Here is a 13,253-nt window from a genome sequence, read left to right as displayed (position 1 = left end):
CCTAATTAAACAACTTTTGTATCTACAACTTCGTTTTATTTAAAAGAAAACTACCCACTTAAGGTCAAATGACGCATGCGTAACGATGGACCTTTTCTGAGTGTTATTTATGTAAGTAAGTACCTGCATAATAACAATAAAACGAATTGTAGCAATGTTCTTTTGCGCCCATCATCGTTCACGCAACGCGAAGCCTGGGAGGGGAGCGAGTGCCCAACTGGTGAGTTAAGTAAGAAGTTACAGCACACTGCGGCCCAACACTCTGTAGCCAATCGTCGAGGTGGACGCATGAGCGCTTGCGCAGAAACCGGGTCAAATTATAAACTGTGCGGAAAGTAAAAGTGTTCGAACAAGATGCAGGTGAGTGCACTGTAATGCAGTTTCTCTCTAATATTTATCTTCCTGTCGCACAGCTTTCGAGGAAAACGCTTAGATTGTACCAGCAAGGACGGTCGGTTTCGTGGTTTCAACCTAGAGTTTACCTTATTCGCAGATTCGTGTTTTAAAGTTCATACGACTTGTTGTAAAATCTGGTTTCTTAAATGTTTATTAAGGGCTGCCTGCCTGAGTTTACGCTTCAAATAATCATTTAATTTTAAGCGCCTTACTATTATCATTTATTACATACGTCAATAAAATTATGCGTTCGTAATTCACACTTGGCACAGCTATTCTCGTTATTTGTAGCCTACTTAACATAGATATTGGTGCTAATTCCTGTAAATACCATCTAATTTTATTTTAGGTTATATCTGTCATTTTCTTATCCGCCGAAAAGGAAAGGGACGGGTAATCGACAAGCATAAAATTTATGGAACACACGTCAATTTTAAGCACAAATCTAAAACAACCGTCTAAAAATTCGCCCGGGTTATTCATTTATTTACTCATTCTTCCTAAAATTAAGAGCTGTCAATCATCCGTCCCTTTCCTTTTCGGCGGATAAGAAAATGACAGGTATAACTTAAAGTAAAATTAAGAGATGTCTGCAGGAATCGGGGCCAATTATCTACTTACCTAAATGTATAATACTTAAGTACATAATTTAGCGTAAATCATCTTATACATATATGTATCGAATTACCTATACATAGTAAGGTATACTTAATCATAATAATTATGTATGTAACATCAACTATTTAGCTAAGAAAACAGATTAATCCAAAGTCTAATTTTGAAAAAGTTCAAAAAGTTTTTTCACTCTCTGTTTAAGAGCTGCGCTCTTGTCGGTGGAGTAATGGCCATTCCTCAAAAAGTTTTATTCTTTTGATAATCTACATTTCTTTTCTGTCTTTAACCTTTATCTTAAATTGTTTACGGTTAGTTAACACACGAAGTTCATAACAGTTTCAGCGTTGTTATGAAGTGTGTGAAGACACCATTATTAATTAACGTTAATTTAAGCAAAATATGGTGATGAACATCATAATCCATTCTAAGATTTCGTATCAGAAATCGTGGAAGTTGTCTTCTTTTGGCTCTACCCACTCGATTACAGACATTAACTTATATTATATGTAGTTAAAGTACCTGACCATCACACTAACGAATTCCCTCGAAAAATTACTTCGAAACAAATCTCAAGTTGCCTAAAGTGTCCTAGTTAAATTCGCATCTAGCCCATGGCCCAGTTCGATGCGTATTTTGTTTAATGTCATTTTACGTAACCGGAAAGCGGACACAAAGTTAGCACGTAACTCAAATAATGGCCGAAATTTACTTACCTAATGGCTCAGATATTCATGTTAGAGAACACAACTTGTTCCGGTCAAACAATGAATGATATCCGAGGCAAATTTACTAATAAATGAATCATGTCAAAAAACCTACTTAACTTGAGTAAAACATTAATTATGTAATTGGAATAGGTACACGCCCCAATAAAGTTGTTAATCACAGCATTCACAGCGCTCGCAACAGCAATGGGGAGCGAAATTCTGGATGAAATCGCGTAGCATCTTTTTTCAAAGCGTGCATAATTCAAACATTACAAAAAAAATAGCCCCCTTGACCGCAACCCTAGCCGTACCGCACTGTAGGTAGCTGTAGGTGAACTTAATTCAGTATTAGGCTGTGCGAGGTAATAAAAAAAAACTAAGTAATTCACATTAGATATTCAGTCTGTCAGGTAAATCCAACTCTGTATTAGCATTGGTTTTGTAAAAAAGTAAAAAACGTTCCACATAAACCTATGCAAGAGTATAGTACTTACCTATTTATAGGTGACGCTAGCGACCGCTCGCGACTTAGTCTGCGTTTGTGTTTTTATAAATTATAGCTAAAGAATAAGGATATCGTAACTATAACACGCTTTTCTGATGTTTAATGCGAAATCTCATTACAAATATTCAGTAGTTTTTGTGTGAAAGAGTAACAAATATATATAGATATATATATCAAAAACTTTCGCCTTTATAATATTTAGTATGGATAAGATAGCGATATATATCGGCTAAGTATACCTTTATTTTCTATTGTACGCACTTCAATGCAGTCGTAAATGTTAGTACCTACCGCTATTGTAGTTGTGCTTCAATAGATCGGTCTTTTGGCCTCGGGCCTTGACTATCTTTCCAAATTACACAACAGGTTTTTCCTAAGTATTTCTTTCGACACGAGAAACCGTGAACGGAAAGACAATGTTCAGTTTTCTAATGCCACGACATTTTTTTTTTTCAGAAAGTTAATTTCTTAAGTGAACCTAGTCAAAGACTTTAAATAAATGTAATATTTATCTGTATCGAACGGATTTTATGCTTAAACATATATAAACTATTTCTAGGTACTTACTAACTAATCGTTTTCTTATTAATACAAGTAGGTTAGGCATGTTAAATTACTTAGATGGATAGAAAAAAATCTGAACAAAAATAATGTGGACTTTACACCTTGCTGAACGTAAACCAGTGACATAAATATTGTCTATTTATTATTAAAATCAATTATAATGTATTTTAGAATATATCGTTTAAATTGTATACTTAAGTAGCTACCTATTTCTCTTTCGTAGGACCTAATTAGACAGGTATAGGTATTCTAAATTATAAGTTTTAAGTTTGCAAAGAACTAAACTCCTACATCTTCCTTAATTTTTGTAATTATTTAATACACTATTTTAGTATATAAGTTTTTGAAGTTGTTTGATTTCTAGAAGTACAAAACCGATTTTGAAAATTATTTCAGCAAAAGAAAGCTAAAACATTGTTCCTGAGTGCTTAATGTTATATTTAATAATCGAAGTTCACGCGTGGCCAGAGTCGCGAGCGGCAAGCTAGTCAATAATACCTAAATGTTTCAAGGATATTTATTTACATTCAGACCCGCAGCTGCATGATTTAAGGTACCTATACCTACATATACAGGGTGTTAGGGACATCATAACGAATACTAAGGGGGATGATTCAGACCATGATTCTGAGTTAATATCGAGTTGATTTTTCCGTCGCAAAATTCGTGTATTTTGTTGTGTTTTTTAAATTACTTTTGCGATGGAAAATTCCACTTGATATTTTTTTCCGTTTCATACTTTTCCGACGGAAATTCCATTTCATATTAACTCAGAATCATGGCCTGAATGACCTGAAAGTTTTCGTTACGTTGTCACTAACACCCTGTATTAACAAATTCGTCATCGTTGTAGAGTAACAAAAAAGACTTGCATTGGCTACGAAAAAAAACGGGTGAAGGGCAATAACTTGTTGTTCTACAGCATTCAAAGTAATTTTACATTCATTAAATGTGAGAATTGTCGTAGGATCCTCACGCATGTTCATCTCAAATGTGTTACATGGCCTTTCATAGCTCATGGTGAACTGTGACAAAAGAGGCAATAAAATCGAGGTTGACCTGTGGTTGAACTGAAAGCGAATTGAGAAAAGTATAGGTACTATTTTGTAGTACCTATAGAAACAACAATTTTAGGTTATTTTATTTCCTTGAATTCTAGGTATTTTCAGACGTTTAGTTAATATACCTACTTATTTCTAAATTTTCTAATATAATTGTCGATAATAATATATAGTACATATTTTATGTGGGTCAGACTTGGGATTGAGAGGGTTAAAGCGTGTGCGTCAAGCTAGCGGCCTCAAAAAAAAAATGGGCACGAAAAAATAATTTGACCATACCAAAAAATAGTACTCTTATTGAAAAAAAATAGTACCTGTTGTAAAAAAATTAGTACCATCACGGTTCTGGATTTATAGCCATGTTTTATTGCACTTGCTAGCTTGACGGTGAGCGAAATTTGGCGAGAGTTAACGACAAGGTCTTTCGCTTTGATTTAAACGCCAAAAAATAGTATCGAAATAGTACTCATCCCCTGCAAAATACCGAAAGTAGTACTTCAACGGTTCCAAAGTTATAAAGGTAGTTCTTTGATCCCGCTAGCTTGACGTTTTGAAAATACCTATTATCTGGGGAATGCTTGCATACTTCAGTTTGTAACTAATGTCAATAAACTCGTATGAAATAGTACTCCCTACCATCATAATTTGGACCTGATTCTCTTTGTAGAAATATGTCAAAAAGTCATTATAACCTATGTCATACATTTATCAAGACAAGTACAGTCGCGAACAAAATTATTACACATGGTCAAGAATGTTGTCAGATTTCAGTATTTTTCCCCATTTTTGGGTAAAAATTGGTGAAGTGCCAGGGTTGTTAGATGAAAGTAATATCATTGTTGAAACTCTTTGAGTTATTCTACAAATACTGCAAATTGTTTATTAACAAACACTTCGATCCGTAACAAATTCAACATGAAGGTATAAATTATAAAATAAAACAGCAGATTAAAAATGTATTATGATGTATTAAAATCACAGATTGTTTTCGATAAGAACTAGACCCATGCAGCCATTTTCTATTAAAATTAGTGCATATGGGTGTATGCAATAGGATTTTTTTGTAATAGCAGCACTGAAGTGCAAAGAAATGGTAGGGTAGACCTCCAAAATGGCAATACTTACGAATAAATTGTGAGGTTATGTAATTGTCTACGTGACTGTATCAACAACAAATGTATGGCATAGGTTATGATGATTTTTTAACATTTCTACAAAGAGAATCGGATCAAAATTATGATGGTAGGGAGTACTATTTCATACGAGTTTATTGACATTAGTTACATACTGAAGTATGCAAGCGTTCCCCAGATAATAGGTATTTTCAAAACGTCAAGCTAGCGGGATCAAAGAACTGCCTTTATAACTTTGGAACCGTTGAAGTACTACTTTCGGTATTTTGCAGGGGGTGAGTACTATTTCGGTACTATTTTTTGGCGTTTAAATCAAAGCGAAAGACCTTGTCGTTAACTCTCGCCAAATTTCGCTCACCGTCAAGCTAGCAAGTGCAATAAAACATGGCTATAAATCCAGAACCGTGATGGTACTAATTTTTTTACAACAGGTACTATTTTTTTCAATAAGGGTACTATTTTTTGGTATGGTCAAATTATTTTTTCGTGCCCATTTTTTTTTTGAGGCCGCTAGCTTGACGCACACGTTAAAGCGCTCTTATTTTGAAATGGGCGGGGACAAATAATTTTTAATAATAAAAGTATACCTAACAAAAACAGCGTATAAGTACAGCCACCTCTAATAACATCCGGTCCTAATACTCCTCATTACAAGCATCTTTCATCAAAACTCCAGAAAGAAATAGTTTATTTTTAGCCGCTGTATTAAGTCGATATTCGGTTGCTGGCTGGTATATTCGACTTTTGAGTTTGAATTTATATTCGGATCATAAGTTAATATTACATGGTTATTGGCTATAGGCTCGCCCCATATAACATGAGACTTTTTTTTTTCTTCTTAAACGTTGCTGGCGAGGAGTAGGTGTATTACTATGAACCTCTGCCTTGGAGATACAGGCAGGCGTAATGTTACGCACTAATCCAGATATTAGTAGTAGGTAGGTATGTGATTTTTCCGACAATTAATGCACAAGCATGCGCGGTGTCACTACTTATCCTATCACGGAAAACAGTTTTTCTTCACCGACTTACCATGAGAATCTATAATCCGTAACTTAATTGTATTGTTTCAACTTTTTATTACTATTATTAAACTATTAGGTAGGTATAGCTAGATTAAAGTGACATGTTGGAGTATTAGTTACTTTATTTTATACTAGCGACTCGCCCTGGCTTCGCTCGGGTGCAATGCTGAGGAAAAAATTAAATTATTTACGACGTCACATTAAAAACCTCAAAAATAACAGTATTTCTCCACTATTTAATGGATGTTATTATACATATAAACCTTCCTCTTGAATCACTCTATCTATTAAAAAAACCGCATCAAAATTCGTTGCGTAGTTTTAAAGATTTAAGCGTACATAGGGATATAGGGACAGAAAAAGCGACTTTGTTTTATACTAGGTATGTAGTGAAGCAGGTAGGTACATTCACATTATTTCTTATACCTACATCTAAAATTATACCTAGTAAGTATGCAACAACAGGAGATTTAGGTAAGAACAATTTGTACATTGTAGGTACCTACTTACCTATGTAGTTTTATGACTTATGACTATACTGAAATTGCAACCTCGCGTAATTGTCTAAATAGTTATTATGTAGGTACTATAGTTTGGTGTTATTTTATCTTTCAAAAATCTATATAAGTAGGTGCCTATCTACTGTTTGATACTTATGCTGAGATACGCTAATTATTACCACTATGCATAATTTGGTACGATGCGACCTACCTACTTTAAAATAGTGCTTAGGCTTAAAATGTTCGTTAAGTACTTAACTATAATTGTCCGTTAAATCAAAACTCTATCACTACACGATTTCTCGGAACGATTTCAAGGACTAAGTATATCTCAATTCCCCAACTGCCTAATCAATTCTCTATTTACACCTATTTAAAGGTACATGGAGATGAACCAAGTACCCACACCTCGGCAAGCATTTTGTTAGACTAACGTGATGGTGGTTAGTTATATCGCCGTCTACAATGGTCGAGGCAACTGTGTTAGTGAAAACTGCACTCAAGGTGTACCTTGAAATCGGCCCTCCGGCGATGTAATAAGAAGAAGGGAGGCAAGGACCGAGAATGTTTCCACTTTGAGAATGATTCCGACAGTAAAAAGGCGCGAAACTTATGTAGAACTTAATCTTTAGGCAGATAAGAGCAGAATACAAGAAACAGAAAATTGAAAAATAAAAGCAGTTAGTGTCTTTACTATTACAGGGTTTTACATTCTCACTTTGAGAACATTCCCGTAAACGGCACTACAGGCCCGATCTCGCCATTGTAATAACACCACAGCGCCCCCTGTCGGGTTCGAGAAATCGTGTAGTGTAATAGAGCCTTCAACTTCCGTTAGAAAGCTTAACAAATGTTCGAATTGTCTAAAACTACCGTTGCGTTTGTAATGAGTTATTTGTAGGTACCTCTGTAGGAAGTAGGTAACTTCACCTGAAACCAATACTTGAAACTATTTCATATGCTAATATTCCTACAAAAATAAGTGGACCAAGCAGATATATAAGATATAGAAGCAGAGGTATTTTCACTAGCTTTTTTCCCATTTGTAATCGGAACTAATAGAACCTTGACACGTCTATTTTTAAATTCGCAACAGGTGCTAGAGTTGTGACGTAAGTAATAAAAAATAGAGTTTAAATATTCATAACTAATCGATAGATTGTAAATTGCGAATCAAGGACTTAACTTGAATTAATTGAGAGGGCAACCTAAATCTTGGACAAAATTGTAATGAGCTGGAAAATTTATGCCAATGTCTTGAATGACTATTTATCGTTTCTAAGCCAAACTATCTATATCTCTATGTGGACTTACTTACCTACTTAGAAATATAAGACAGTCGAAGAAAATCTGTATTTTTCTCTTTTGAACTTATTTTCGTTTAATTATTAACAATGTTTAATTATTAACAAATTTCGTTTAATTAATACTTAATTCCATAAAAAAAATATGTACAAAGTTGTGTCGTAAAAAGTAGGTACCTACCTATTTTGACTAAGCAGTCAAATAGCCAATATAAGACGCGCAATTTATGAAAAAATTGAGATAGAGTTATCGATAGGTACAATGGTACATTCTTCTTAGACAATTACATACTTAATGCTTCTTTGCACGACGAGAGTCTTATTTATTTATTTTGCAAATCATAGCCTGTGCATATTGGTAACATAGATGAACTATGTACCCACATAAATAAGTGCCTATTGTCATTGAATAATGAAATCCTGTTCTTTAAATTTTACTATAGAAATAGGTATAAATTGTTTCTTGACCAAGATGTTGACATGTCTGTCTGTATCCTGTTTTACTTATGAAACGATACTTTAACGACATGTAAACAAAGATTTCTGGGACAGTACTTTTTCCTTGTTCGTTTTCCTCAGTTGAAACTGGTTTCATATTTCGCAAAGTCAAAATAAGGACGACCTCTGTTGTGGTGCAATAGCTAGACACCTCGAACATTAAACCAGAAATCCCGGGTTCGATTCTTGATCGCGTCAACATAAATTAACTCTTTACATTATTTCAAACATTTAAGATTTGAAATCTTGAAGGATGTTGCGTTAATTCCCCGACTTTAACCTCCTAACGCGGAGATTTCCAGACTCAATTGGATTTTAAAAGGACATCGGTTTTATGTAAAATAAAATATTTAATTGACGTACCTAATCAGGACTTTACCCACATATATTTAAGATTTATTCTACCTTAGCAAAAGTTTAATAGATAATCAGAATTGAACCGTGTTATTTGGCGAACAACTGACGATTACTCAATCTTTAGTACCCTAGGCACGTACGAACCAATGGTGTCTCCTGACCATATTATTTATAGGTATACTTGGACAAACAAATATATTACAAAAATGTAAAAAAATAAGTACCTAAGTCTAGATAGTTTCTCATATGCAGTCTTTGGTTCTACTTAAGACTAAGGGTGGCTTGCGTAAGGGTCTTTAAACATGTTTAGTGGGCCACTAAACATGTTTAAAGACCCTTACGCAAGCCACCCTAAGTCCTCAAAAAGAACAAATTTAATGTAGCTTCGGTAATTATCAGCTCTAGCTATACTTCGGTTATTGCTTCTGCTATCTATCCACCTGAAAGACAATATACATAAGGACGTACCTAAAAGTCAACCGAGAAATTTACCCCACCAACCACCACTTCGTGGTGGTCAATATAATACCTAAAGCTTATGGTTATGGTAAAGCATCATATTTTAGGTATGATTTATAAGATTTCCAACTAATTCCATTACATGTAAGTAGAGTTTTACGATCCAAACATGAATTCGAATACAAATTCGACAATCATTGGTTTAGGCCTGTGCTGGATTCGAACCTACGACATCAAAATGAGAGACAAGCGTTCTACCAACTGGGTACCACGGCTATAATAATCTCTAATCATCGGACATAATATAACTTAAGTACCAAATATGCCTGCGAGTCATTTTCAATGCGACGCCGCAGAAGACTGTACCCCTCACCGCATATCTCGTTGTAGTCTTTTGTCCTCGGAGCTCGCGGTTTGTGTGGGTCAGTCCTGTGCAATTACCAACCACTGCCTCTCATTGTTCCATTCAAACTTCTGGGAAAGGATGAGTAACGCAAGATAACGTATCCTTCACATCGTCACTCGGGTTTACTAAAGTCTGGCGCGCAAATGTTTAGGAATGGACTTTGTATCGTGCGTGTCTTTACTTAAATACCTACTGTGAGATAGAAAATAATCTAATAACTTTAGATCATAAACAGCCTAGTGACATCGTTACGTGTTAGTGACATCGTAAGGAGTACTTTTTTTTTGACGTAACTTATTGTAGATTTGCCGCAGATGGCATTAACTACTTGGCCGGACAAATGGGGAGCGCTGAAGGCTCTCACCCGACGTAAGGAGTACTGAGGGAGATGATTCAGCTCAAGATTCTGAGTTAATATCCAGTGAAATTTTCCGTCGCGTATTATTCCTTATTCTATGCTTACGCGATGGAAAATTCCACTTAATATCATTTCAGAATCATGGCCTGAATCATCCCTCAAAGTTTTCGTTACGATGTCACTAATACCCTGTAGGTATAGACTATGAGAATCGACAGCTTTACGTATTTTTTCTAAGCAAGCGAAGCCCAAGGGAGCTTGAAAAAAAGCTTACCTATTTCACAGATTAACTGACCACGCCCGACACCGTAATAGCTTAAACCTGTCGATTAGGTCCTATCAACAAACTCTATTAGGCCACATGTTTCTGAATGGTCGAGCCTGATTAGGACCTATATTTATAGGTAAGTATCTTAAGTTACGTTATTATTACTTTCGTCTGTAATGGAGGCTAGTAGGTTCTAGGCAGTTTGTAAGTTGTGTAAGTTAAGCACTATTACAGACTAAGCTAGAGTATTCTTACGTAATTAAGATCACCATAATTAAGGACTGATGTCGACACTAAAATGGTATAAGATGCCCGTTTACTTTTAGTAGAGATTATACTTACATACTACAGAAAATGGTAGGTAGGTAGGATCTTTTTTTTAAGTGACCTATTGCAGATTTGCCGCATATGTATTTAATTACTAGGCCGAACGTCTCTACAAGCATAGAATAAGGAATAATAAAAACTACGTATAGAACGGCAACTCTTCGCTCACCAATAGTTTAGACTTGAATCGTATGGCGTCAAACGTCAGACGTCACACACACAGACGCGCGTGTACGATAACGTCAATGTGTGGTGTCGGTGAAAAACGAGGTTGTTTGTATGAAGAGTCCGGGGTGTGCTACGTACGAGTGAGAACTCGCGGTACAAAATTTAGAACACGCCTGAGGATGCCCTGTTGGGCGCGAACCTCGACTCAGTGCATCATCTGAGAGAATTATCTACCTATATTTCTTGAAGGAATATATCGATCGACCACAATTGATAACTGCTTACTCAGGGGCCTGTTTCATAAAACTTACAATTGTAAATTACAACGACAATTTGGTGTTCATTACGTAGCTAATTTGAAACTGCAAAATATTTGTGATCACACACTCCGCAATGTACATCAAATTGTCTTTGTAATTTACAATTGTAAGTTTTATGAAACAGGCCCCAGGTATAGGCATTGTAGCCGACTGATACTCATAATGTCACATTCATAATGAATCTCTCTTGTTCCAGCTAACTCAGATCCTAGTCGTGTGCGCGGTGGCAGCAGTTGCTTACTCAGCAGAGACCCCAAGACCTGCGGTCTCCGACACAGCCCTGGATGACGCCCTGAACGACAAGCGGTTCATACAGAGACAGCTCAAGTGTGCGCTCGGTGAAGCGCCCTGTGACCCCATAGGAAAGCGGCTCAAAAGTCAGTACATAACAAACATTATGTAACTTAAACGGCCCATTGCTGGGCATAGGCCTTCCCACAATAACATGAACTGAGCATACTCCACCACGCACCACGCTGCTACCCTGGCGATGTATTATTTTAACAAGTATTTCATTCCAATGAGATGATACTTACTATAATCTATTATAATTTTAATTACCTTTATTTAGGGAGATTTACAGCTCAATATATACTTACCCACAATTATTGGGGTAATCAGTCATGGGGTAGTACAGCATTGCATATCATAAACTAAGTTGGTACACGTGTGTACCTACTTAGAGAATAAATAACTAGGGATTGAAAAAAAACATCCGTTCTAGATACGATTACTTGGGATGTAACGAAATCTACTTTTATGAATATGAATAGGTACTAAATAATTTGCTATTTAGCGAATGCAAAGGACACATGCTTAGTTATAGGCATGTTAAAGATAATCAAAATACCTACAGAAGGTAATCGTTTATTTTATAATAATCGTGGTATTTTATAATAATAATCCAGAGTGACGTTTTCAATAGCAATTTACACCATACCTAGTTCTACTCACACGAACGGACTCTTGTAAAACAGTCGCGTGTGCTCCCAATAGAATAATCACAATATCTCTATCTATACGTTAAATCTATCCAAACCGGAAAATGTTGACACTTGTAAAACAATTTATATACCTAGGTGCATTGTATAAAATAACATTCAAATAATATCTACACTAAAGGACGGGTGGACGTCGCGTCGTCCTACACTGGCCTCTGTCGTATGTTGTCTTAAAAATAGGTCTACGAAATATAAGTACTTAATATTTTTATTTGAATTATTACGTCACAACGACCCCATCTTTTAAAAATAATTATTAGCACTTAGATTGTTTATTGAAATATTTTTCTTATCCACAGCTCTAGCGCCTCTTGTACTTCGCGGCGCCTGCCCTCAATGCACGCCTCAAGAAACCAAACAGATCCAACGCACGTTGTCTTACGTGCAGAGGAATTTCCCGCAGCAATGGGCTAAAATAGTTCGCCAGTACGCCGGCTAGGCTAAACAACAAGTTAAGACTTTATGAAAACATGTAAAATCAGTTCAAATATAGGTAATAATGGAACTGTTATTTCTAGAACTCCAAATTCTGGCATCTAAGTTGTGTATTAAAAACTTATGGAAAAAAATCAACGGAAAAAAAAGTTGTATTATTTCACCTCGGAGCTCAAAATAGATGCCAAAGAAATATTATTGTATAAACCAATATTCAAATTACGAATTCCGTTATCCTAGTTACCAAAATAGTTTTCATTGAAAACTAATGAATTTAGAAATTAGATAAGTTGGGTCAAGAATGTGAAGAATTTTTAGGAAATTAATTTGGCTTGTAAATAGTTATTAATTTGTATGTAGGGATAATTAATAAAGCGAACCTAAATTATTGTACATTTAGTTAAGTTCTTTTAATAAAATCGTACATTACCCGATAAACACTTTTTATTTACAATAAATGTATTTTATTAACTTACCAATTTTCTCTAGATTAAGATACTATTGTATATTAAGAAAATTATAATAAACTTGATCTGGTTATGATCCAATAATACATAAGTACCTACCTAAGATTTAAAGCATAAAGTAATAAAACGGCCGACGATTTCTATCGAGGTGGGCAGAACTACAAACAAAAAGCCACTTGTCTTCTTAGCTATAAACGCTAAATAATTACGTTTATTAGGCATTGATTCGGAAAGCAATGACAATTTAAATATGTATTATTGCATTTATACCACTATATTACAAATTTCGACGAGACGAATGAAATCAAAAAATCAAGTCAAATGATTTCAATATTCGCGCGCAATTTACATTTTAACCAATCATATCACACCGAGTGCC

At 35.2% G+C, this 13,253-nt stretch overlaps 1 protein-coding gene across 1 annotated transcript; it reads left to right on the top strand.

The window, feature by feature from the left end:
- The first annotated feature begins 200 nt into the window (after nucleotides 1-200).
- LOC126371003 (allergen Tha p 1) lies at nucleotides 201-12,531 on the top strand. The gene is made up of 3 exons (XM_050016202.1): nucleotides 201-360; nucleotides 11,168-11,348; nucleotides 12,272-12,531. The coding sequence occupies exons 1-3, from the start codon at nucleotides 355-357 to the stop codon at nucleotides 12,409-12,411; spliced, it is 327 nt and encodes a 108-aa protein (XP_049872159.1). The 5' UTR covers nucleotides 201-354; the 3' UTR covers nucleotides 12,412-12,531.
- Nucleotides 12,532-13,253: the final 722 nt, after the last annotated feature.

The sequence above is a fragment of the Pectinophora gossypiella genome, chromosome 11, assembly GCF_024362695.1.
Source record: "Pectinophora gossypiella chromosome 11, ilPecGoss1.1, whole genome shotgun sequence".
NCBI classification, from domain to species: domain Eukaryota; kingdom Metazoa; phylum Arthropoda; class Insecta; order Lepidoptera; family Gelechiidae; genus Pectinophora; species Pectinophora gossypiella.
This window is presented reverse-complemented; position numbering and strand designations above follow the sequence as displayed.

Excerpts from the sequence above, each read along its gene's own strand:
- LOC126371003 (XM_050016202.1), top strand. Across the intron at positions 11,349-12,271 it reads CATAGGAAAGCGGCTCAAAA|CTCTAGCGCCTCTTGTACTT; the intron begins GTCAGTACATAA and ends TCTTATCCACAG.